The sequence below is a fragment of the Paroedura picta genome, chromosome 11, assembly GCF_049243985.1.
Source record: "Paroedura picta isolate Pp20150507F chromosome 11, Ppicta_v3.0, whole genome shotgun sequence".
NCBI classification, from domain to species: domain Eukaryota; kingdom Metazoa; phylum Chordata; class Lepidosauria; order Squamata; family Gekkonidae; genus Paroedura; species Paroedura picta.
Genome location: NC_135379.1, coordinates 65,741,998 through 65,768,813, shown reverse-complemented (window position 1 = coordinate 65,768,813; position 26,816 = coordinate 65,741,998). Strand labels below are relative to the sequence as shown.

Here is a 26,816-nt window from a genome sequence, read left to right as displayed (position 1 = left end):
AACACTTGACAATTTTACTGAGGCCCGGGGGGGGGGTGTCTTTTGCGGAGGGACGTTGCCGCCACCTGAGCCCCTGCTCCACTTGCTTTCCTGCTGGCACCCCTGAGATACCGCTGGCCACTGGGGGTCGCTGCCAGCAGCAGCTGCAAAGTGCCATGCTGAGGGGGAGCCCCAGCCACGGTGGCCGCTGGAGAGCACCAAAGGTGAGCCGGCGGCAGAGTGCCAGGGCAGCCCCTGAGGCAGCATCTAGGGAGGAGGATGAGGAGGAGCTGCGGCCCAATACCGACTAATCTATGGTCCGGTACCGGTCTCCAGAACGGGGGTTGGGGACCACTGATCTAGAGATAAATGTGGAAGGAGTTCAATTGATTCTCTTGATCATGGAGAAAATGATTGCAAAATTTGTTAAAGTTTCAGACATTGGGTATGATTTAATTAAGTTTTGGATGAATTTCAACACCAACTCCACTCCCCCATCATCTTTTGTGGAAATGCTAAGATGTTTTTTGTTCATCTTCGTGGGTTCTGTTCAGTCACACATGCGGTTCTTCAGAATCGCAGGCCTGCTACGGAGAAAAGACTAGCCAGTTTATAGCAAAAAAATTATCCCAGGAGTGCTAGCCCCAGAGTGACTTTCCCACCCAAAGTCACGTGATGCCCTTTTCTTGCCACTGCAGGAGAAGGACACTAGTCAGCTAGCTCTGTGTTTTCCCTCACAGCTTCTTCTGAGGAGAAATTTCTACTAGTAAGGAATATTTACTGTTTTTTCTGGCACTCTTCAAAAAGTGTGTAGAGTGTAGTGCCAAGATGGCACAAACAGACAACCATTTGTCATGTCTGTTACGTTTGGGTGAGGGACACTCTACATCCAATTGCCTCACATTCAAGAAATTCACAGCAAAAACTAGAGATGACAGAGCAAGGAGATTAAAGGCCGCTCTCTGGGAAAAATCTCTAAAGCCTGTAGAAGTAGCTGGCCCTTCCACTTCTGAGACTCCAAGTAGGCCGCTGAGCCAACAGAGGGCCATCTCTGAACCGCCCAAGAAAAAGAAAAGGGCAGTGGTTCCAGACAGGGGTCATTCCCCTTCAGCTACTTCTACATTGAAAAAAACTAGAAGGGTAATTTCGCTCTCGCCTTCGCCGCCAAGGTCGGCATCGAGAGGATGTTCGAGAAGCCGTGAACTGACTCCTTCGGCGGCTAGTTGCTCTCAGATTGAATTGCCGGTGATGACTGAGTCGACGTCGATGGCCGAGCCACTCGTTGTTGACGAGGCTGTGAACCCTCACTCGGGTTCGGAACAGAGATTGAGGCCAGGATCCTCGTCTTGAATACTATCAGTATAGCCATCTATTGGCCGACGTGGACGCTTGGAGGCAGCTGTCGACGACGGGGTTACGGCTTCGTGCTCAATTCAGCGTCCACCGCTGACTTTATCAAGGCAGCGTTTGCAGTCGGAGTCAGATGATGACAGACCTGTCTGGTCTAAGAGACATCGTCTTGTCGTCAGAATCTTCAACGGAGCTGTGGGTACCGATGCTTGTTCCGGCTTGTTCCAAAGGGTAAAAGATCTCCAGGCGTCGATGAGAGACTTACCTGCAGTTGCCATAGACCTGCGACCCCATCGACATCGTATGCTGTCGCCATTGCAGCCAGTGTCAGCAAGTCAGTAGTCGACGAGACAATCAGTCAACAACGAGGAGCATCATAATCATCTTCGCCGTCACCAAAAAGGAGAGCACTGGTAATTGGGGACTCCCTGCTAAGAGGAATGGATCGCCATGTGGCTGGGCCCGACCCCCTAACCCGAGAGGTGTGTTGCTTTCCAGGGGCGAAAATTAAAGATGTCCCTGAATACCATCACTCCTCTTAAAAAAGACTATCAAAATCTGGGGAGGAAGCTCAAGCAAATGGAGGCACAAGTGGTATTCTCTTCAATCTTGCCTGTCAAGGGAAGAGGAATGCGTTGGGAGAGGAAGATAATGGAGGTGAATCACTGGCTGCGTAGTTGGTGCCGGCAGGAGAGATTTGGTTTCTGGGACCATGGGATAGGCTTTCTTGAGGAAGGCCTACTAGCACCTGATGGACTGCACTTATCGAAGCTGGGGAAGAATGTGTTTGGCAGGAACCTGGGGAGATTCATCAGGAGAGCTTTAAACTAAAGCCACAAGGGGAAGGAGACGATCAACATAGGGAGTGTATGGAAGGAAAACGATCGGAGGCAACCCAACTGGCAAGGCCAGCTCATAGGGAACCAAAAGTAAAAGGATTCAGATGTCTTTATACTAATGCCCGAAGCATGGGCAATAAGAAGGTAGAACTTCTCATGCTGATGGAAAGGTATAATGTAGTAGGCATCACAGAAACTTGGTGGAATGATTCTCATGACTGGAATGTAATGGTGGATGGATATGAACTGTTCAGAAAAAACAGAATAGATCGAAGAGATGGAGGAGTGGCACTGTATGTGAGGAAAGGGCTTACCTGTCAGGAAATGCTAGTGAAGGAGAGCATATCTACAGTGGAAAGCATCTGGGTGAAAATAAGCGAGGTGAAAATAAGCGAGGGGTGGTTGGTGTCTGCTACCGACCGCCTGACCAACGAGAGGATGTGGATGCTGCACTTTGTGAGCAGCTTGAGAAAATATCCAAGCGGCAGGACCTTGTCATCATGGGTGACTGGAATTTCCCAGATGTGTGCTGGGAAACAAACTCTGCGAAGCGTCCTCAGTCATGCAACTTTCTGACCTGCCTGGCTGACAAGTTCATTTATCAAATGGTAGATGAACCCACAAGAGATTCAGCCATACTGGACTTAATACTGACCAACAGGCAAGAATTGGTGGATGAGGTGAAGGAGGTGGGGACCCTAGGGGGAAGTGACCATGTCCTCATAGAATTCCTTTTGAGATGGGGTGCCAAGGAAGCTTGTAGCCAGAGGCAGATGCTGGATTTTCGTAGGGCAAACTTTAATAAACTCAGAGACATGATGAGTGTCATACCATGGACGAGAATGCTGGAAGGGAAGGGAGCATGTGACGGGTGGGCACTACTCAAACAAGAGCTATTGCATGCTCAATCAATGACTATCCCAGAAAGATGAAAACACTGCAGGAGCTCTAAGAAGCCTATTTGGATGAACAGAGAACTTCAAGAGGAACTAAGAAAGAAAAGGAAAATGTTCAGGAAATGGAGGGAAGGACAAAGCTCTAAAGAAGAGTACCTACAGGTTACTAGGCACTGTAGATCAATCATCAGAAAGGCCAAAGCTGAGAGTGAGCTAAGATTGGCCAGGGAAGCCCATTGTAACAAGAAAAGATTTTTCAGTTATGTGAGGAGCAAACGTAAAGTAAAGGAGGCAATAGGCCCACTGTTGGGTGTGGATGGACAAACTCTAAGGAGGTGGTGAGCTCCCCCTCACTGGCAGTCTTAAAGCAAAGGTTGGACTAGATGGCCTGTATGGCCCCTTCCAACTCTATGATTCTATGATGTGCAGACACTCCTGGCTAACGAGTTCCACCCTGTCTTCTGACATTAAGTCAGCTGTGGAGTATCTCTCATTTGAAGGAGAAAATCTTTTTAGCTTTGCGGCTCCTGATTGGCCCCTATGAGTTTTTATCCCGGACAGAGCCCGCCCTAACTCCTCCCAGACATCCCTTACTGGATTATTAAGTCCGCAGTGCGGTGCGGCACTTTGCGCCGCAGGCAGTTTAAAGATGTGGATTTGGGAAAGGACACAGCGGTGGGGAAAACAGCGGTCAATACTCCGTGAGTAGCCCACCCCAACTCCACTGGTGAGTGATCGTGCTAATCTCCCATGTGGGATTGCACAGAACCCACGAAGATGAAGACACGGTTCCACTTACCTGTCACTGTTGTTCATTGAGTGGTATTCTGTGCAGTCACTCAACCTTCCCCTCATCCCCGCTGGGTTGTTGAGTACTGATCGTTCCGCTAATCGGCAAGGGGAAGGACTGAGGGGAGAGTGCTAACTCCTCCCACATCATTGACTTTGGGCGGGAAAGTCACTCTGAGGGGAGGGGCTAGCACTCTTGGGGGAGTTTTTTTGCTATAAACTAGCTAGTCTTTTCTCAGTAGCAGGCCTGCGATTCCACAGAACACCACTCGATGAACAACAGTTACAGGTAAGTGCAACCTTGTTTTCACAGGAGTATTTTTTACTCTAACTTAAACTTTAATGTCCTTTTTTGTTTTGCAGAAGACGTATTTTCAATACAGCTTTCAGACTCTCTCTTCACTTCATTTACAGAAGGTGAGCTGTTAGAGTGAATGAATAAAGGCTTAAAGCTCTTGGATCCATTTCATCTCCTGTACTTGAGATGCTAGTAGCCCCATTTGATCAGATCTGTAACATCCCTTGGAAGAACTGGCGGACTCTTGTTCAGTATAAACCAGGAACTTTGATGGCTTATAAGTTGTGAACTCAAATGATTAGCAAGCATTTATATTTAATAAGCATTGCTAAAAAAGCTCTCTATAAATAGACCTAGGGTGCTTTAATAGACTAACGCTGGTAGTTATCAAATGCATAATTAGACTGAGAAGGAAATACATAGGGAAGTAATTGTGTTTGTGTGGTGTGTGTGTGTGTTTCATGTGCCTTTGAAATCAAGATTAAAAGAAAACTTTAAACAAGCAGAGGTGCTTGATTTACCATGAATTCTCTGAATACATACATTTGAGTTTGTTGCAGTGGGATATTCTTCATGGGCCCTCTCTGTACTAGACCTAGGGTAGAAAAACTGTGACTCACCAAATGTTCATGGACTACAATTACCATGAGCCCCTGTCAGCGTGGTCAGTTGGCACGGGCTCATGGTAATTGTAGCCCATGGACATTTGGAGAGCCACAATTTGGCCGCCCCTGAACTAGATAAAACAATCTCGAGTCCTACTTCTTTCATATTTTGGGGGTATGTGGAAGTCATCCTTAAAAGTCCTGCCTTTCCTCCAGATCTCTGAACCAGTCCTTGTGATCTGGCCCTCATTCAAGTCCAAATGATTGTCAGCCTATCAGAGCCTAGAAACGAACTGTATTAGCGATGCCATGCATGCTATAGGCATATGACTTCCGGGGCATGGCAGGAAGGTATGGCCAGCTGGCAACACTTCTGGGGTTACTTGAAGCCTGAAGAATATTTCAAGGGCTACTCTGTGGTCAAAAGGCTGAAAAAGGCTGCCCTAGAGAGTTTCATGTAAGCGTGTCTTTAAATGGCTTGGACCTCCCAATTCTTCCTGGCTTGAAGTCAGGGCTTGAATGGGCACAGCAAGCATTGCTGCCCTTTGATTTATGATTGCCATCCAAGTTGCCTGTCTAAATATGTTGGCCTTCGTTGAAAGAAGGCTTCATATTTATATCCTTAACTAAAATATTTGGCTTCCTTCAAGGATTGCTGCCTTGCCATGGCAAGGGGGCTTGCGTAGTTCAGTGAAGCTATGAGCTATGCCGTGCAGGGCCACCCAAGACGGACAGATCATAGCTAAGAGCTCAGAGAAAAGGTGATCCACTGGAGAAGGAAATGGCAAACCACTCCAGTATCTTTGCCATGAAAACCCAATGGACAAGTTCAAAAGGCAAAACGATATGACGCCAGAAGATGAGACCCACAGGTCGGAAGGTGTCCAGTATGCTACTGGGGATGAGCAGACGGCTAGTACGAGTAGCGCCAGAATGAATGAAGCGACTAGGCCAAAGCTGAAAGGATGCTCAGTTGTGGAAGTAACTGGTAGAGAAAAGACAGTCCGATGCTGTAAAGATTTTTATTCCATAGGAACCTGGAACATCAGATCCATGAATCAAGGCAAGCTGGACGTGGTTAAACAAGAGATGACAAGACTGAACATCGACATTTTAGTGAACTCAAATGGACAGGAATGGGTGAATTTAATTCAGATGACCATCAGGTATACTACTGTGGACAAGAATCTCGCAGAAGAAATGGAAAGCCTTCATAACCAATAAGAGAGTAGGAAAAGCAGTCTTGGGATACAATCCCCAAAATGACAGAACGATCTCAGTTCGAATCCAAGGCAAACCATTCAACATCACAGTAATCCAGGTCTATGCCCCAACCACTGCTGCTGAAGAGGATGACGTTGACCAGTTCTATGAAGCCCAACAACACCTTCTAGAAGCAATGCCCAAAAATGATGTGCTTATCATCATAGGGGGATTGGAATGCTAAAGTAGGAAGCCAAAAGATAAGGAAGCCCTTGGACTGCAAGGTGAACAAACTGGTCAGTCCTAGAGGAGATCAGCCCTGCCTGCTCCTTAGAAGGCCAGATCCTGAAGATAAAACTCAAATACTTTGGCCACCTCATGAGAAGGAAGGACTCCCTGGAGAAGAGCCTAATGCTGGGGGCGATTGAGGGCAAAAGAAGAAGGGGACGACAGAGAGTGAGGTGGCTGGATGGAGTCACTGAAGCAGTCGGTGCGAGCTTAAATGTACTCCGGGGAATGGTAGAGGACAGGAAGGTCTGGAGGATCATTGTCCAGGGGGTCACGATGGGTCAGACACGACTTCGCTGCTAACAACAGTAACAAGACTAGAAGGTAAATGAGCCCATCATTTGCAATAGGAATAATAACCCAACTTTGGGTTGCGGCCATTTGAAATTCTGATGCTTTGATACTAGGCAACGCAGTGCAATTCCACACTTTGAAGAGTTACTATAGTACGTTTATTTCTTAGATGATGACGGGAAAGGGAAGAAGAAAGAAGATCCTAAATCCACAGATAAGAAGGCTGAGGAAGAGTCGAAAGCTAAGTAGGTTTTGAGATGGTTGGCAGTTTATTTTGAAAAACCCAGGCAGGCGACTATGTTAGTCTGTGGTAGCAAAACAGATGGAAGTTCAGTGGCATCTTAGATTCTCACAGCATGTATTTCAGGAGGGCCAGGCTGGGACAAATATTATTAGTGTTTCAGTTGCCACTGGACTCCTGTTCAGTTTGCAGATTATTTTCAGAAACTGCAAGAAGAAAGTTTTTCTTCTGGAATATGTCTGCTTCAAATAACCTCACAATATGAGTCTCCCAATGCAGAGGGAATATTTTGAATGCCCCCTCCCCCCACACACACACACCTGTAGCGTTCAAAGCCCAAGTGGAGTTCCTCTAGGGAGACTCCAGTGCTCTCCTTGGCACCTCTGTCCAGTTAGTAATGTATTCCTATCAGTTCAGAATAAGAGCCTCTTGTGGCACAGGGTGGTAAGGCAGCCGACATGCTGTCTGACGCTCTGACCATGAGGCTGGGAGTTCAATCCCAGCAGCCGGCTCAAGGTTGACTCAGCCTTCCATCCTTCCGAGGTCGGTAAAATGAGTACCCAGCTTGCTTGCTGGGGGGTAAACGGTAATGACTGGGGAAGGGAATGGCAAACCACCCTGTATTGAGTGTGCCAAGAAAACGCTAGAGGGCGTCACCCAAAGGGTCAGGCATAACTCGGTGCTTGCACAGGGGATACCTTTACCTTTACCAGTTCAGAAGGCATATCCATCCAGCTCGCTGATTGTGCAAATTTTTAAGGGCAATGGTTTGGCAGCTGCTTCCACCACAGCACGTTTCTTCCCGGTGTGACTGCCGGTAAGTTGTAGCAGCCATTTTGGGCCTGTCCCCACAGTGCTCAACAAGCTTGGGAACCCCTGCCTTCCTAGGCACCAAACAAAGAAGAGGTCCATGGCTCACGTATTCTGCATTCAGAATCCAGATTGAGAGACTGCTGCAATGGAGGTGAAAGGTAGCGAGGTAAACCAGACTGAATGCCTACTCACATCGCTGCCAAGTGAGACAGCCCATTTGTCACTTTCATGAGCCATCAGAGGTTCAGTAACCCAGCCTCTGGTGTGTTGTAGCTACAAAACCGGGGTGGGAATTGTTTGTGGGTGGGAAACCGGGGTGGGAACCTTGGTTGTGGATTCAAGTTCATGGGGAAAAAAGGTACCTTTGACAAGTTTTTTGAAAGTGGAAAAGACAGAGAAAGCAGTCAAACACCATGTAGATCTTCTGCATAAGCATTTCCATCAAGCATAGAATGTACAGTGTAGAATGAAATGAACAGGAAGCTGCAGTTTTACCATCTCGGGCTGAATCCATGTCGTTTTCCCAGCTTCTATGGTTGAGTTTTTTTTTTTGAAGACCGGTGAATGTTGTTTCATAGATTTTTTTCTCCTTTCAATTTCATAAAGGGATAATGATAGCAACAAATCAGACAAGAAAAAGGAGTCAGAGCAGGTAATGTTTTGGTAGCTTCTAGTTTTGTTTCCTTTAAACCTCAACTTAAAAATGCTGAGAAATAATTTTTTTAATTGCTAAAACTCTCATGGTAAAGTTTTAGTTTTTTGTCATAGGTCAATGATGTTTCATATTCTCAATAGATAAGAAAACAGTCTTCTTGCATAGCGTTGTGATATAAGCATGTACTAAAGCTTTCAGACCAGTTCTGTGATATGTATGTTTTACAGAGCACCTCGCAGATGCAAAATGCCTTGTTTGCAGATAGTGACTCCGATTCAGAAGAATTCAATAACAATGAAGATCTGCTGAAATATTTGGTAGGTCCCTGTGGCTCAGCTGGACAAGATGCTTGTGCATGTTAGGGATAAGGAGAGGCTCAGAACTTCATGGCAGGATGCTTGATCATGCCTTGGAAAGATCTGTCCCTTATCCGTTGACTTGTACAGCTGTCTAGTATTTAGTATTAGGCTGCATGGACCAGTGGTCTGATTCCTATTTAAGCTCAAATATGGTTAAGAGTGGCGGCCTCTAATCTGGGGGGCCGGGTTTCATTTCCCGCATCTCCACATGCAGCCAGGCTGGGTGACCTTGGGCTAGTCACAGTCCCGTTGGAGGTGTTTTCACTGATCATTTCTGTCAGAGGTCTCTCAGCCCGGCCTACCTCACAGTGTCTGTTGTGAGGAGAGGGAGGGAATGGGATTGTAAGCTGCTTTGAGACACCTTTGGGTAGTGAAAAGTATGTTAGAAAAGCCAACTCTTCTTCATTATTGTTCACATACATGTATATCATTTCTGAAAACTTTGAAGTCATGGGGAGAATGTTTTCTTCCATTGGTGTGTGTGGAAATATTGATACAATTAATTTAGTATGATAAAATATAACTAATATATGTATTTCTATAGTAATCACATTTTCATCACACTAAACTAATTTTACTGCTTTAGCAACATAAATTGCATCATTTATAACAGTAAAGTGTATAATGTTATTGTTTCACATAGATTCGAATGTTAAAATATACATGCCTTAGCTTTCTGCAACCAAACCTACAAATACACCCAGTACTTCCAGATAGTTGCAAACCGCAGCAGCCTAAGCTCTCTTAGTTTATGTGCTGTAGTTTCTGCCATCTGGTAGGAACCGGTAAACATCTGTAGTAGAAAAAAGCCAGTGTGTAATATTTGGGCAGAAACCATCTCGTACAGTTACAATATAACTGGTATATTTGCATGCAAAATTAAACTTTTAATACTGAAATCATGGAACTCTTAAATAGTGTTGGCATCTTACATGTTACAGTTTATTCATTCACTTATCAATTAAAAATAGATTTTATATATTGAGAAAAGAAGACATTTACAGGAAAAGAGAAAGTTCCTACAGATTTCATTTACAGAACTATGAATATGAAAGTTAAGTTGATATATGACAATATGCTTCTTGCATTTTTCAAAAATACAAAGTATTTTTCCCTTGAGTTTATATTTCCATCATTTAGAAATAACGTATACATCAATTCATTCTTTCTTGCTTCATCAGTTGATATACTAGACTCCATTTTCTTCATTTATTAACATATTTATGTATTTACAATAATAGTTAAAGCATTTTCAGTTAAAAACCAAAATAAATTATTATAAGAGGAGACCCTGCTGGATCAGACCAATAATCCATCTAGTCCAGCACGCAGTGTCATGCGGTGGCCGATCAGTTTCTCTAAACCAGTGGTTCTCCACCTTGGGGTCCTGACCCCAATTGGGGTCTCCTGGACTCTTCCCCGGGGTCGCCACATTGGTGGCCACTGTAGCAGTTGGCGGGAGGCGGCGCGGAGTGGTGCTGCTGGGACAGCACGGTACGGATGTAGCCACCTTCTGAGGCACCCAGCATCGCTGCCATGGCCGTCCCCTGAGCCCTGTCGTGCGGCTGCCTGCTGCCCACACCACCGCCAAGCCTCACCCTCGGGCCAGCCTCTCCAGAGGCTCCAATGGGTGCCGCGGCCCCTCCCTTCCCTGCCCTTGTCGCCCACCTGCTGTCCGCCCCCTGCAGCTGCTCCAATGGGCGCCCTGTTGTTCTGAGGCAGCCGAAAAGCAGTGGCAGCGGCCAGCGGAGGAGGAGCCATGGCAATGACCACCTCCACGCCACTCTGATTGTTGTGTGCGTGAATGAATATGCACACTGCCCACGAGCACGCGCACGCTGACCTCGCTGCTGCAGTTGGGGTCGCCAAGACAGAGTTTTAGTTGCCAAGACAGAGCGACCTCTGAATGTGGAGGTTCCCCTCTGTTACCTTGGCTAGTAGCCACTGATAGACTTTTCAAGCTGTTCATTCTGTTGCCATCACTACATCCTCTGGCAAAGAATTCCACGTTTTAATCACTCTGTATATAGTAGTATTTCCTTTTGGTTGTCCTTAATAGACAAATTGAGGCACATTTAAGCAGAAATGTATCTTTGACGACATTGTCAATGCATATGGTAAACATAGGAATACCTATAAATCCTACATAAAAGTCTTCTTGCTTCACATTTTAATGTGTCTGAAAAGGCATTTCACACGTTCTAAGAGAGAATATGGTAGTAGTCCATCCCGTCCCTCCTTCCTTCAATCCTGAAATTACTGTGTTTTTCCATTGGGAAAATTGGAAAACGTTTCTTTGGGGCCTTCATGTCTCTTTGCCAAATGTCTCTTTGCCTGTCGGTGAGCTTGTGCAGCACTGCAAACACAGTTGTAAACAAAGATTGCAAGCAGGGATTTGCAGCATCAGGATGCTGTTGCCTTTGATAAAGAACTGTTTAAGTTGCTGCACTTAACATCAGGCTAGTTGAGTCTGGTTTTATGTTAATGCACTACATCTGATTATTTTGCCTGCTTAAGTACCTTCTAAACATTTATGTTTCTGAATTCCACCATGCCAATGAAAAGTTGGGTTTTGTTTTGTTTGGTCTGTTACTAAAATCTTTGCATCCCTTTCCAGAAAAGCTTTGAAATAGTGGATGAAGATGATGCAGCATTTATACTAAAGGTTACTCAGAAATTTACGGATGCACTAATTTTGTATCGGGAGAAAGCTTCAGATACGAAAGTAATTTCCTCTTAATACTTATAAAAACAAAATTATGCTGTAATTTAGGCAGGGCTATTACGATTCTACACTGTCTTGTAGGTGAGAGGGGAGCAAGTGTGTCCTGTTATCCAAAATGTAAATTCCCCAATACAGTAAGATTTGCTGCTTGAGTCATGCCTCTCTCCATTGTCAAAACTGAACATTCCCACATGCTTTGCGATACCTTGACACTAGTTCTAGTATAGCAGTTTTACAATAGAAATATACAGTATGGCACCTGTGAGGAACTGCAGGGAGATTTAGGCCCCCCCCCCCATATCCTTCTCCTCACAGTGTTTCCTTTTTCTCTTCTCCAGCAGCCCTGTAGCCTCTCTCCTGTCCTGATGACTTTTCTTCCACCCACCCAGTTTACTTACTTTTTATTTGTTCCCCTCCATCTTTCCCTCCTTCCCTCCCATGGGCAGCCTCTTCCTTTTTCTTCTTTTCCACTCACTCATTCACCATTTTGGGGGCCTCCACCCCCTCAACATCTCATCCTCTCTTTCCCTGCTTCCTTCCAGGCTTCCATGTTTTACGTTTTTCAGCCTCTCCTGTCCCCTTGCTGTCCCCTTGTCTGCCGGAAACCAAAGCTTTCTGTGTACAAAAGTGGGCTGGCCGAAGGGAGTAATCCAAACTGAAAAAATTCAACCGGTTGGCTGGTACAAAAATGTAATCTTTTTTATGCTTATTCCAATTTATTTTGTAGATATTTAACGTGCAAACATAAACCAAAACGGGTTCCGGATAAACACAAAATTTTTAGCTTTTTCAATGGCCCATTTTGGTTGAATTTGAAAAGCTTTGGCTTTTGCTCAGCAACATTTGACTGGTTGCTTGGTAATCCCCCCCCCCGACATTGAAAGCTTAGGACTCATCTTTTAAAGCAAGAAATGTTGCTTCTGTTGTTGGGGGGGGGGGTGTTTCAACCCCTTTTTTGAAGATTTCAAATACTTCTGAAAATTGGGGTTTGTCCCAAGTCTGTAGAAAATGCTTGCCATTCATCTATGGTGGTTTTGATCCAGAGTCCAGGACCTGGTTCAAAATCAGATATAGCGGTAAAGGCATGAAAGAGTGAGAAGCTGCAAAGCGAACCAATTATTTTTAGGACCCTGAAGCTGAAGAGCAACGCGAGGTGCTAAAAAAACAGGGCAATGACCGAAGGACAGAAATTGCAGCTTCCCTATTGTCTCTGCTTGTTTAATATTCGAAGTGGGGCTTGGGCACCTCACTGCAAGTGGAGATATTTAACCTACAGATGCATATAGAGGTCACTTTCCTAGTGTCAGGGAATAGGATGTGAATTCATCGCCTTTACTGTTTGGATAAGAGAGGGCTTAGAGATGGGTGGGGATGTTTAAAATGTACATCTTACTCTGTGTGTGTGTATTCTTTTTATTTTTTAAGAACATTAGTGAGCAAACTCAGCCTGGAAATGTTGGTGCTCCTTCAGAGCAAATTCAGCCTGGAAATGTTGGTGTTTCTTCAGAACAGAAGACTTATGTGGGAGCTTTGGGACCTCGTAATGGTAAGAGAGCTGGGGGCAAATGTGTAAAGCCCGTAAGAGAGGACAAGGGGAGCCACTGGGAAGCGGGGTGGGGGTGGGGTGGCTGGGGCTGCTGGTGGAACAAGAGTCCATTGTTAAGGGGGGTTGTATTGAAGCTAGGCACATTTCTCCAAGGGAAGATGCAGAACACTAGAAAGGGTTAGTAATAAGTTGTGAGCTCTGTTCTGCTTGCTCTTAGTCTCGCAAGAGGTGATAAAGGAAAAGCTTATTCTAGGATGGGAATCCCTACCCTTTTCCAGCCTGTGGGCATCTTTGGAATTCCGACTGGTGTAATGGTGGGTGCTGGCACAAAATGGCTGCTGCAGGAGTTGGAGCTTAACCACAGAATGGCTGGGAGTGAGGTGATGGACCATTTTAATAAAAACACTTCAGTATTTCAGGCTCAAGTCCTGGTTAGCAGAATTCCTTCTAAAATGAATATGTTGTTTACAGACAGTTTTGGCTTAAGTTCAGTTACACTCTGGAATTGAGCATGCATATGAAGGCTGATATCTTGAATAAAACCTTATTGGACTGGGGCATCTATAAGAGCGGCCGGCGGGCTCGGAGCGAAGCAGCCGAGCCAGTTAACCATCCCGGTAGAACATCCTGAAGCCGGCGGCCAGGAGAAGCAGACTGTCGCCATGTCTTTGTTGCACTGTTCTAAGCTGAACAAGGTGGTCCGAGACCAGTACATGAAGCTTCCCCAATGAGACAAGGTGCTGGTCACCTATGTCTGGATCAATGGCAGTGGCGAAGGAGTCTGCTGTTAAACCAGAACCTTGAACCAGGAACCGAAATGCATTGAAGATGTGCCGGAGTGGAATTTCGATGGCTCCAGCACAGACCAAGCGGAAGGCTCTAACAGCGACCTGTTCCTGATACCTGTCCGAATGTTCCGAGACCCCTTCTGTCTTGACTCCAACAAACTTGTCTTGTGCGAAGTCATGAAATACAATCGGAAACATGCAGAGACCAGTCTGAGGCACACCTATAAGAAGATCATGGATATGGTGCAGGAGAACCACCCTTGGTTTGGGATGGAACAGGAGTACACCTTGCTGGGCATCAATGGGCATCCTTATGGCTGGCCCAAAAATGGCTTTCCAGGACCACAAGGGCCCTGTTACTCCGGGGTTGGCGCAGACAAAGTCTATGGGCGTAACATTGTTGAATCCCACTACAAGGCCTGTCTCTACGCTGGCGTGAAGATCTGTGGCACCAACACCGAAGTTATGCCCTCCCAGTGGGAATTCCAGGTGGGGCCGTGCAAAGGGATCGAGATGGGCGACCACTTGTGGATGGCGAGGTTCATTTTGCACTGGATCTGGGAGGACTTTGGGGTCGTGGCTACCTTGGGTCCCAAGCTGATGACGGCTCTGGTTGCCACACCAATTTACAGCATGGAGGAAATGAGGTGCGACGGAGCACTCAAATTTATCAAAGCCACAATTGAGAATCTGGCCAAACAGCACAACTACCACATCTGTGTCTGTGACCCCCTAGGAGGCCAGGACACTGACAGGCCACCACGAGACCTCCAACATTTGAGTTCTCAGCAGGCGTGGCCAACCGAGGGGCCAGCATACAGATCCCCCCCCCAAGTGGGCCAGGACGGCTATGGCTACTTTGAAGACCAATGACCCGCCGCCAACTGTGACCAGTACGCCGTCACAGTAGCCATCGTGAGGACCACCCTCCTCAACGAAACGGGTCGAAACAAAAGACTATGTGGAACAGCCAGGACAAGAACGTGATGTCCTCAAAGACTGATATGCCTTTTTTTGCTTCCTCCCTGCCATTTCCTAAGCTGTGTGCCCTGGCCAGCTAGTAAATTCCTCTGCGGTCTTCAGAACCTTCCTTCTGGTATTGTGACGTGTTGCCTTAGAAATATATTTCTATATTTTTAGGAGGAAAATTATTTTCCTAGCGGGTATCACCGGTTCCTATTCTCAATTTTTTAAAAACAGATTGTAATGTGGGGGTGGGTTCAAGGGAACTTTTTAGACAATTGAATTTGTACCACAGTTTGGAGGGGAAAACAAAATTGAATCTTGTACCCATTCAAGGCTGCTGCAGGGTGCCTGAGTTCCCCTCCTCCACCTTTTCTATCTCTGTTCCCAGGAAACAATAAAGTGATGGTCTTGGCTGCTCATCAGCCAATATTGAAATTAAAAAAAAGCTTTATTGGACTTAAAGGTGCCCCAACTTTGTTTTCTGCATTCCCCAAGGCCCTGCTGTAGTTCTGATTCATGTAAATAAGATTGAATTAAGGCATGATCCTTTTCAAGTCTCTCTCTCCCCCCCTTTCTTTTAAAAAGATGATTTTTCAGACTGGGAGCTCCCAAATGAACTATCCTTTGAGGGTGCAGAAAGCAACTCCAGCGTCAAGACACCAGCTAAGCGAAAAGCATCGGAGCTGCACACAGAGCCAGCAAAAGATGAGGCTAAAACTCCTAAACGTGGGGCTTTTGTGCCCCCATTTAAAGAACTACCTAAAAAACAAGATTCTTGTGATCCTGAAGGGCCGGTTGTGGCCCAAGGGCCACGGGCCGTTCCACGGGCCGTTCCTCGGAGTGACAGACGTCCAAATGCGGGCCGAGGCCTGGATTCTGCCTCTCGTGTCTTCCGCGGGCGAGGGGCTGCCAGAGGGCAACCAGCCCCCTCTTATGGACCTAGAGGGCGAGGTGCCCCGTCTTCCTTTCGGAATCAGCCCCGCGTACCTGCTTCACGGCCCTCACAGCCTGAAAGCAACACCACCGCAAGATTTTCCAGCAGTGCAAGAAAGACAAATGTGGATGAATTTGCTGACACTTTACTGCCCAGTCCTGCGGTCAATGGTAATGTGGTTTCTTGCATTTGTCCTGTGCATCGGGCTCGGGGGGTGGGGGCTGTTGTAGAACTTAACAGCCAAGGTTGGTTTTTTTTTTTGCTGACATTTAGTAGGCAAAGTCAGATCTGAATGTAATGATAAGGAAGAATGGAGACATAAGGGAAAGGGGGAGTGGGGGAGCTTTATTCTCTTCTACCATTACTAGGTCATCTTTTTTATCAGGCAGTGGAGAGGGGAGAAGAAGAAAAGAGCTACCTCTCTGGGGAGGGGCGGAGGAAAGAAAGCACTACAGAGTTGTTGCTTGGCCAACCTAGTTTTCTCCACTGACGTTCAGCTGCTGCAACACCCCCCATCCATTATACCACCTGCCTGCCCATTCTTGGCTGCCTGCCTGCCACTTTCTCCTCCTCGGCCACTCCCATTCCACCACTACCGGCAACCGTCATCTGAACCCCTCTCATCCCTTTCCTAGACGTAGCCCGCGTGAGCACGGAAGACATGCTTCTGGGAGTGGAAGAGAAAGACTTTCAGCGGCCAGTGGCTGGCGCCAGTATTCCAGCTTCCATTTAACTCCTCTCTTCTCCAATGTTGATAAACTTTCGGAGATTACCTGCAGTACTCGGTGCTCTCCTAGATGGCTTGTCTGTACCTGGCCCCACTCCAGGGTTTTCTACCTGCATGAGAGCCATTTTCTAAATTGTTGTTATTATTTATTCAATTTATAGCCCACCTTATTCTGAAGTTCAAGGCGGGTTACATAAAAACATACCCCATTAAAACCTGTCCCCTAAAACCGGCAACCCCAATCAAGCATCAAGACAGCAAAGTCCTTCTCCCCCTCTCCCCCACAGTCAGCCGATGAAATAGTGTAGCCTGAGGGGGCCCAGTGGTCTTCTTAACCAAAGACCTGGCAGAAGAGCTCCGTTTTATAGGCCCTGCAGAACACTGACAGTTCCGTCAGGCCCCTCAGCTCTCCTGGGAGCTCATCCTTTCCTCATCCATGCAGGTGGGGTTTACATTGACCTGCATCATGCAGCTGGGCACTGCTACTCTGGGTCTCTGCCCTGGAGATCACAGAGTACACCTTTTCTCCTTTGATGCTGCTTCTCCTTTGATGCTGTGGGGATGGGGTTTCCAAAATCCGGGATATCGGGTTGGAGGTCTATATCTGTCTCCAGCTTAGGCAGGTTTCTAACATCTTGTTTTTTCAGTCCCTGCAGTGCCACGCAAGGCAGTATGGATTGTTGGTCACTATATTGTTTACCACGCTGCAGCCTACGCGGCGTCCTCCGGTTGGGGGAGTGCTTTGGGACTCGAGGATCGTCTGCAGATCACATGGATGGGAGACCGAGGGATGCAGTGGGATGATCTTCTGCCCAAAGTCTCCCTCCAGGTGTCCCTCCAGGGTGCTCCAGCTGCTGTCATCATTCATCTAGGCGAAAGCGATCTCCCAGACCGAAAAGGGATTGATCTCAACATTACCACGTCTGCAGACTTACATACTCTCATCTCCAGATTCCCAAACACACGGATCTTCTGGTCAGAGATGGTGGAGCGCCGTGAATGGCCTGGGGCAAACTCAGCAGAAAAGGTTGACCTTGTTAGGAGAAAAGTCAGCGCTGCAGCCTCACGGCTTGTTGAAGCGATTGGTGGCTCAGTTATACGGCACCCAGACATTAGCTACAAGCAGATCGCTCTCTTCAAGGATGACGGCATTAATCTTTCGGAGTGGGGCCTGGACATCTGGCTTCACAGCATTCGCTATGGGCTGCTATGTTGGCTGCAGTCGTCAGAGCATTGATGGGAGCAAGGCAGCTCCTCCGGCTCTTGTAGCAGTTGGTCAGGGGGGGTGGCAGATTCGTGGGGAGCTGCGTGTTGGAGGACCCCTATAAGGGGGGGGCAGGGACATACAACAGCTCAATTTTGCAGGCCCTCCAGAATTGTGTGAGATCCCAGAGGATCCTGATCCAGGTGTTCTGTCCAGACCAAAAAGGCCCTGGCCATGACCAGTTTAGTCTCTCTGGGGCCAAGAACCATAAGCAGATTTAAATGGCCCAATCTTAGCTTTCTTTGGGGGGTACAGTGGAGGAGGTGATCCCAACATCCTGGGTTTCTAGACTGTTTAGGGTTTTGAATCAAAACCTTGTCTGCTTTCCAATCTGGAACAACACCGCTGAGAGCCTTCAGTAGTTATCTTGCCCTCCGTGCTTGCTCCCTCTCTGGTCCTAGGACTGCAAAACTTAAAATTGTCAAAAACGATGGTTGTGTGGTGATAATTTACAAATGGTTTGAAGCAGTAGTTTTTATTTAAAGCTTCCATAGAAGATGATTGGGCTCTCCGCTTTCCTCTTAATCAAGGAACGGATGTCCAAAATGCCATCAAGACTCTGACTGGGACCTTGAAACCAACGAAAACCACCAGCGTGAATGGAAGGAAGCAGCATTTCACGGCGGTGTTGCTTTCGATGCATCCCAAGTTGAACACTTTTCCTTTGGTTCTAGGTTCATCTTGTTTTTCTGAATAGCAGCATCCCTCCAAAATCAAGATGGAAATGAAGTCCTCTTTCTCTTTCAGATTACAGTGCCATCCTGTCAGTCAGCTGAGGCTCTGTCCTGCTGCTCGTGATTGCCCTGGCATAAGCTATTCGTTGTCCTGGGCTCAGGCAGCAGGGTGGGGCCAACTCAGAAGCAGAGTGAAAAACCAAAAACTGCAAATAGGACAAGTGCTGCATGCCAGTTATTTTGTAGAATCCCCATCAACACATGTGGTGCTGCCCCTTGGCAAACATCCAGGTCCCGGCATGCAAGAAAATCGCCAGCTGCAATGCAGCAGCGGCATTTCATTGCTGACTCGCTAGCTAATTTTCACCTGGGAGCCAATCCTGTCCAGAGCGAATCGCTAGTTATGCACATTACAGAGGTGTTTTCTGTAGACGAGTGCAAGTTAACGGGAGAGAAAATCGAAGTAATAAGTGGCTGTATCGATCTGAAGTAGCAGAACAAATGTTCAGTCCAGTGGCTTATTTAAGACCATCAGAGTATAAGTTCTCATGTGCATGCACACATCCTAAGTTGTGCATACACGCTAAAGGTTATACCCAGAATAAAACTTGGTCTGTCTTAAAGGTGCCCCTGGACTCAAGCAGAGTAATATAATAGTTTTTCCAAACAATTATATTAGGCGTATTCTGCTACCATCAGTTTCAGCTTGAATCACTTCTGCTGAGCTCTGTGGGAATTTCCTTGCTGCAGTCTTGATTTAAGTAGGCCTACAATTAAGGACTCTTTATTCTCATTTTCATTGCCTGTGTATCTCTATTGCTCTGTTTTTCCTTTTCCACATGTGCTTTGTTCCCTCTAGTGGTCAATTCTATAGTACACTATGGATATATAATGATCACATAGAGTGGGGTGGCCAAACTGGCTTTCAGACATCCATGGACTACAATTCCCATAAGACCTTGCCAACTGGCAGGGCCACAGTTTGGCAACCCCAATATGCAGTGATCCAGTTGATCAGCAGAGGGAGCCAAATACATGTTGAAAAGGAAACAAACAATGAAACAAAGACTGGAAGAGCCCTAAAGTGTACAATGAGGGCTTTGCTATTGGGGACACTTATAGTTGATTAGTTGTGATAGTCCCACATCCTTCTTGGTAAGGGTTAAACAAAAACTTTGTCAATAAGACATGTGTCTTTAACCTTCTTCTGAAGTTATCCCTGAAGGATGTTTGGTGAAAATGAAATTGAATTGCAGTAGAGTTCAAGCATATTGTTATTGTCTCAATTGAAAACCCTGTGTTTTTCTGAGGTTGTTTACTTACTGGGTTGCTTGTACATGGCCTTCATCACAGTAACTTAAGGTGTGGCTGTCAGCCTTAAAGACTGGTTCATTAAAACAATATGTCTGCTCTGTGTTATTAAGAAAAATACCTGCACAGCAAATGGTCACAAATGGCCAAACCTCATGTCCTGCCCAGCAACAAACATATATACTGAGATGCCAGCTTTATGTAGTGGTTAACATCGGGCTGCTTCTAATCCGGTGAGCCGGGCTTTATTCCCCACTCCCTTTCCATTTGCAGCAAGCTGAGTCACAGTCCTGTCAGAGTTCTCTCAGCCCCACTTACCTCACAGGGTATCTGTTGTGGGAAAAGGAAGGGAAGGCGATTGGAAGCCGCTTGGAGACTCTTTCAGGTAGTGAAAAGAGAAGTCTAAAAGCCAACTCTCTTTCATGTGCCAGAGGTGGAAGTAAATGTGGCAGTTCTCACTGAGGGTCATTGTGAAGGTGGGAGCCGCTCTGGCTTAACCTCACTGTGGCTGTTCACAAACATTTGGTCTGCTATGGCCCTCTGATTCTCTCTAGCTCTTGTTCTGTCAGCCAACCACCTCCAACTGTCCAGCTCCACCTGCTGCTTGAAGATTTTTGCCCTTAAAGGAGGTGGGTCAGCTTTCTCCACAGAAGTCTTGAGCAGCGTTTTGTGGTTAAAGGTATCCCTTGTGCAAGCACCGGGTCATGTCTGACACTTGGGGTGACGCCCTCTAGCGTTTTCTTGGCAGACTCAATACGGGGTGATTTGCCAGTGCCTTCCCCAATCATTACCGTTTACCCCCCATCAGCAAGCTGGGTACTCATTTTACCGACCTTGGAAGGATGGAAGGCTGAGTCAACCTTGAGCCGGCTGCTGGGATCGAACCTCATGGGCAGACAGCTTCAAACAGCATGTCTGCTGCCTTACCACTCTGCGCCACAAGAGGCTCTTGGTTAGAAGTTTGCTATTCACAGTGACATGAGAATTAGATAACTGGAAGGAAACATAGTGTTAGATAACCAGAAAAAAGGGACCAGAACACACACAACACTACGTACAAAAGCCTAGCAAATCTTGCTCTTGGGGTTCTGGCATGTTTGAAATTGGCCACAGACTGAAAAATGTGAGAAGGGAAGCCTAAAGGGTTTTTTTTTTTTTTGGGGGGGGGGGGGGACTGGTAACAACTGATGAAATGCCCTTTTTGACATATATGATGCCCTTAATTGTGAGACAGTTCTAGCTTCAGAGCAGCCCTGCGTGGTAGGTTAGGCTGAGAGCAAGCTTCCGCAGGGGAGTTCGGTTTCAGTTTTTCAGTTCCTAGTCTGACACTTGAATGACTCTATTAATGTTTCTGCAGGTATTGTAAGCAATCTATCCCCCCCCCCAGCCCCCATTACAAGAATAAGAGGCTAATAGCACAAAACTAGGAATTTGTCTCTGGACAGGCTCCCTAGGAGTTGGCAACCTCCAGGAGAAGGCTGGAGCTCTGGGATCACAACTAATTGCGGGGGGGGAAACGCCTCTGGGATTCGGATTCACACGTCACTGAGGTCCCTCCCCCCTCTCCCTCCTCCCCCAGATTCTCCAGCGTCCCTTAACCCACAGCTGGCCCCGCCCCCTGGCCAAGCCGCGCTTCCTCCCCGGCTGCAGGAATGCTCCGAGGCTCGGCGCCAATCCCGAGCCCCGCTGGAGTCACGTGCCTTGAGGCCGGGGTAGAGGCTTGTGCGGCGCGCGGTTTCCGGCGTCTCCCTCGGAAGGCGTCGCGAGGGCCTGACCGTTGGGCGCCGCGTGGGCCGCTGCTGGGGCCGGAGCCAGGCGCGCGACGCTCCCCCGCAGGTGAGGGAGGGGAAGATCCCGCCGCCGCGTGGCCCGTTTCCCGCTGCGCCCCGGAGGCTCTTCCTCCGCCTCCCGCGGGCTGCGTCCCCAGCCCCACCGGCACCCCCGACCCGCAGGAGGCGCGGCGCCTCCCGTCCAGAGCGGCCGTTTCCCCGTGGGGAGCCCGCCTCTTCCCCGGGAGCTGGGCCTCGCCGCCCCCCCCACCCCCCGGCAGCCATTTTCTCCCGCATGGCTGATCTTTGACACCTGGAGACCGCCGGTCGATGGTGACACGCGTGTTTGTGTGCGATCCGCCCCCTGGCGACCCACAGCAGATCAGCGGCTGGCACCCACCGCCCTTGAGAGTGCAAAGGGGTTCAACACTAGTGCGTGTGTGTGAGGCTGGGGAGCCATCTGACGGAGAGGCTGATCCTGTGAAGGCTCAAGGGGGTGGCAGGGCATGAGGGATACAGTTGCGAGTGTCCTGCACAGTGCAGAGGGTTGGACTAGATCAGGGGTAGTCAAACTGCGGCCCTCCAGATGTCCATGGACTACAATTCCCAGGAGCCCCTGCCAGCATTCGCTGGCAGGGGGCTCCTGGGAATTGGAGTCCATGGACATCTGGAGGGCCGCAGTTTGACTACCCCTGGACTAGATGATCCGTGAGGTCCCTTCCAACTATGATTTTATGAATATTCTGGGATTTAGAAATGAATAAATTGCCTATTTTGCTTACTGAATCTAATTCGACGTGTTTCACTTTTTTCAAGCATTTTAAAGTATCACATCTTTTTTGTTTGTTTTTTTTGCAAAATTAGTTTAAAATGACAAAGAAGAGGAAACATCAGGAGGATTTTCACAAAGTGAAGCTGAAAGTAGGGAAAAAGAAGCCTAGACTAGAAAATGCCACTGACACAAACTTCAAAACGAAGGCTGTACATATTCCGGAGCAGCTTAGAGAGGATCCAGTACTTCCAACAAACAACAGGAAGCTTAACATAAAGGTACAGTTGAATGCAAATATCAGCGAGAACTTAACCTAAATTAGAGTTCAGCAGCATCTCTTGAAACCCATGTAACAGAAGACAAGCATCTTTGAAGATATCCTTTTATGACGCCAAACCTGTATAATGACTACTTGCTCAAGTTCCCCAGTTAACAAACAAGAAATAACAAAATGCTCTCTTCCCTTAGTATTGCGGTTATACTAAAATTGAGAAAGTCGGCTATTACGATGAGCATCTCACATATTTCACAACTCTGCCCTATGCCATCTATCAGACTTTGATGTGGTTTGTTGTAATTGTGTAGTGAATTTCCCTAGTCCTGAGTGAAGTTGTGTACACACGAGCCTCCATTTACTGAATAGACATTCATAATGGAGTGCTGATCCTTGTGATGTAGGCCAGGTTATAGTTTTGCGGTGTTCAGTAGTGGATGCCAGCAGGTGACTTGTACTTGGTTATGTTTTTCATCTGACTACTTTTGTTTTGCTTCATTTAAACCAGTGGTCCCCAACCTGCGGCCCGCGGCCCGGTGCCGGGCCGCAAAGGCCATGGCACCGGGCCGCGGCTCCCTCTCCCCGCCCCGCCCCCCCAGTAAAAAACTTCCCAGGCCGCAAGCTTGCGGCCCGGGAAGCTTCTTACTGCGGGAGGCGGGGAGAGGGAATCAGGGCCGGGCCGCGCCCGTGCGGGCCGTGCCCGCTCGGCCCGATCCGCGGGCGCGGCCCGTGGGCGCGGCCCGATCCGCGGGCGCGGTCCGGGCGCGGCTCGGGTGCGGCCCGATCCGCGGGCGTGGCGCGGGCGCGGCCCACGGGCACGGCCCGATGCCCTGCCGGTCCCCAGCCTCGGAAAGGTTGGGGACCACTGATTTAAACCATGATTTTCTTCCCCATTTGGGATGTAAATGGAAGTGACATACATTGTTTTCCCTTTCTTTCCCCAAGCACTCTACGAGGTAGGTTAACCTGAGAAGGATACCTGTCCTAAAGTCCCAGCAGGCTTCCATAGCAGAGTGGGGATTCAAGCCTGTCTATCCCAGATGCTAGTCCAGCACTTAACATGCGTGCCATTTTGTGCAAACCAATTAAGTTGTATTTTCATTACTGCACTTAAAAGCTTTAAGTTCAACAGAATTGTTCTGCAGGCTAGATGTTATAAAAGTTTTTTTAAAGCATTTCAGGAGGGAGATTAGGGATGGGTACAAACTTGTTCACAATCTTAAATTCCTCATGAATTTGTGCCCCCCCTGAACCTAGGTTTGGAGGAGGTGCCTCTCCTGAACATTTTGTCTTGGTAGGTTTGGGGTTCAGGCTATTAAACCCTGTGATTCGTTTCCCCCCTTCCAAAATGAAGCAAAACAAAGGCTTTAAATGGCTGTCAGCCATTTTAGTGTCACAGCAGACAGGTGCATATGCCCTGCTGTGAGGCTGAAATGACTACAAGCCATTTTGGGAATTGATTACATCCCCTCCTCCTTCCAAGCAGCCATTTTGGCATCACAGCACCCCACTGCTTTTCCATTTGTTTGCTGATTCATTTAGAAGCTTCTGGATTTGGTGGGGGCAGTTCAGGAACATTATGAGTGAACTAGAATTTTCTAGTTCATACCCACCGTAAGGAGAGAATGCTTCAGGACAATAAAGGTACTCTGAATCTGAATTTCAAGGACATGAGGTCCCCTGTATGCAGAGCAGATTACAATGGAGCTGGGTGTCAAGAGGCAATAAATTGTATAGTCTACCTTGCAGAAACAAGTCCAACTAATGGCCTTTACCTGTACTCTTTGAAATTATCTATGGTCTTTGAAATCAGTGCCAGCTTTTCTAAATCTGCATCTGATTACGGTTCTTCAACATTGTTAGGTTTTGCTGTCCTGGTAGTCTTTTGAAAGCCAGCTTGGTGTAGTGGTTAAAAGTGTTAGCCTCTAGTCTGGAGAAGTGTGTGTGATTCCCCATTTTCCCTCCAGATGAAGCCAGGTGGGTGACCTTGTTAGACCTGTTTCAAAGTTCTGTCAGAGCTCTCTCAGCCTCACCTACCTCATGGAATGTCTGTTGTGGAAAGAGGAAGGGAAGGCAATTGTAAGTCATTTTGAGACTCCTTCAAGCAGGATGCAAAAAAACAAATTGTTCTTTATTCTTCTGTTGCTCATGTCTGTAACCAGCAATTCAAAAGGAAACATTATTGTTCACAAATCACTAGTTAACTGTTGTGAATGAGAGAAAACATTTGAATAATTTATCTATGATTAGTTTGGTTTTAGAAAGTTTGTGGTACAGGTTACTCCTGAAGCTGTTACTGACACATACAGTCTGTTTCTCCTAGGATCTCCTCTCACAAATGAACCACTATAGTGCTGGAGTGAAACAAAGTGCACTTTTGGGACTCAAAGATCTGCTGTCCCAGTATCCATATGTTATCGATGCACATCTTTCAAACATACTGAGTGAGCTGGCAGCTGTTTTTACAGACAAGGACTGTACTGTAAGAGCAGCAGCAATCCGCCTTCTTCATTTTCTGGCTCCAAAAATACGAGCTGAGCATATCTCTCCATTTTTCCCTTTGGTGAGTGCCCACCTCTCCAGTGCTATGACTCACATCAATGAAGGAATTCAGGAGGATTCTTTGAAAGTGTTGGACGTTCTGTTGGAGGAATACCCTACTCTTTTGATGGAACGCAGTAGTGTGTTGTTGAATAACTTTGTAGAGCTTATATCTCATCAGCAACTGTCAAAACGGCTGAAAAACAGAGAGAACGTATCATGGATGTTGTCTGTCAGTCCTAATCGTAGGATAACTTCTCAACAGTGGAGGCTGAATGTACTGCTAAGACTCCGAAAGTTCCTTCATGTGTTGGTAGTAGGATCCAGTGAATTGGATGATGATGGACTACAGGGAGAAAATAGCGGGCCCCAAATGCCAAGAAATGCCTTAAGTGTTAATTGGCAAGACCTAGCCAAGGGCCAGGAGCACATCCTGTTGTTTGAAAATGGGGGCTTGCAACCCAGGATCAGCTCATCATTCCAGCTGAGGTAAGAAACTGGTAACCTGTTTAAAGGTTTGGCTTTTGTCGGTGATAATGGAGTGTCCAGCATAGAAAGTCTAGTATGTGCCCTTGTGTCATTCTCCCAACAGAGATCATCCATCAGGGCAACCAATGATCCTTGGAGGCATCAGCCTTGATTTTTTGTCAGACGATGTTCTGATATTGACTCTGATCTCCGGGGAGGCACTTTGCTTGCTTCCCAGTCCCCCACAGTAGCAAAGGGAATAGTGGTGGGGAATGTGTGGATGTGAAGAGGGGCTTGCTCTGCCTAAACCAGACAGTCGTCATCAACATGTCTCCTAGTTTCAGTTTGGGGCTGGTAATTAAGTTGCATTAGTAGTCAGCTTTGAGTTGTATTCCTGTGTACCAAAGGTTTAAAGAATCTACTCCATATCAAGCACCTCAAAGTCAAGAAAGAGGATGTCTCCATGATTCATAGGAAGAGAATAAGGATACTAACGTGCATTTTCTCCAATGAAGTTAGATTTCAGCAGTTTAGAACTATCTGACTGGCTCTTCCTGTTACCATGTGCTGACGAGCAAGCATCACGTAATAGGAGCTGACCTTGTGTCCCAACCAAAAATCTTATTGAGGAAGGTGGGTTCTTTTTAAGCCTCTGCCTGTATGTTCTCAACTCTGTTTTGACAGGGAACAGGGAATGAGAAAGTAGCATGAGGAACATAGGCAGCATATGTGCATAGTTGAAAAGGTTCTAGTTCAACCTGACTGTTCCATCTAATATGCAGTCTGGTTCTGTTTTTCTGATCCTGTGTTGTTTTCCAGATTCTTTCCACACATATGTGTGTGTGCGTGTGTGTGTATGTATGTGTATATTCACACATCTACAAAGACAGACAAAGAGGGAGAGAGAAAATCAGTCTGACCACTGGACTCAACATAGGCTCATTGGGGGTGGCTGAGGGGGTGGGGGTGAGAGATATTGTTCAGTAAATTTGTAAGGAAAATTTGGCATCTGTTTTAGGTCATTGGTGAATGTAACAGGTAGTGCGGAAAAAGGCCTGACATCCCCTGAAAATTTGAAGAGGTTTATTGAGATAATAGTTCCATTACTGCTTGATTGTTGGATCGAAGCATCTCCCACACAAGTTGCAGGCCCGGTCCTTGGAGATCCTCTAGAGCCCGGGTCTCTGCGGCTTATGGAACAAGCACTGGGCATTATACACCTTTTGTGGAAGCTGGCAAGGCAAAGTGAAGAGCCTCAACAAATGGTAAGAAGTTTGTTACTGGGGAGGGGGAGATAAGACTTTGTGCTTTGTGGTTGGTCATTGCATTCTGTCTGCTTTAGTAGGCTTATACAATTTTAATTTGTAGAAAAGATGAGCTTCACGTAGTCAGAGCATAATGTATTGTGATGTGAATATCTTCATTCTCATTTATTTATATATATATAT

General features: G+C 47.0%; 2 protein-coding genes and 1 pseudogene across 3 annotated transcripts in view; all 3 read left to right on the top strand.

Annotated features, from left to right (window-relative positions):
• LOC143821052 (uncharacterized) overlaps positions 1-19,634 on the top strand; it is a 34,636-nt gene extending 15,002 nt beyond the window's left edge. Inside the window, exons 10-17 of the mRNA XM_077304626.1 lie at positions 4,217-4,270; positions 6,711-6,786; positions 8,202-8,247; positions 8,478-8,567; positions 11,227-11,334; positions 12,760-12,880; positions 15,220-15,738; positions 16,943-19,634. Coding sequence (XP_077160741.1) covers positions 4,217-4,270; positions 6,711-6,786; positions 8,202-8,247; positions 8,478-8,567; positions 11,227-11,334; positions 12,760-12,880; positions 15,220-15,738; positions 16,943-17,532 — 1,604 coding nt within the window. The 3' untranslated portion in view covers positions 17,533-19,634. The remainder of the gene's footprint in view (positions 1-4,216; positions 4,271-6,710; positions 6,787-8,201; positions 8,248-8,477; positions 8,568-11,226; positions 11,335-12,759; positions 12,881-15,219; positions 15,739-16,942) is intronic.
• LOC143821058 (glutamine synthetase pseudogene) lies at positions 12,952-15,213 on the top strand (annotated as a pseudogene).
• Positions 19,635-21,210: 1,576 nt separating the features above from the next.
• TEX10 (testis expressed 10) overlaps positions 21,211-26,816 on the top strand; it is a 46,234-nt gene continuing 40,628 nt past the window's right edge. The window contains exons 1-4 of one of the 2 annotated variants that reach the window (XM_077304625.1): positions 21,211-21,380; positions 22,178-22,363; positions 24,683-25,389; positions 26,387-26,633. In XM_077304625.1, the coding sequence (XP_077160740.1) occupies positions 22,184-22,363; positions 24,683-25,389; positions 26,387-26,633 (1,134 nt within the window). In that variant the 5' untranslated portion in view covers positions 21,211-21,380; positions 22,178-22,183. Of the gene's footprint in view, positions 21,381-21,595; positions 21,746-22,177; positions 22,364-24,682; positions 25,390-26,386; positions 26,634-26,816 lie in introns of those variants that run through there. The other variant, XM_077304624.1, reaches the window with a different exon arrangement.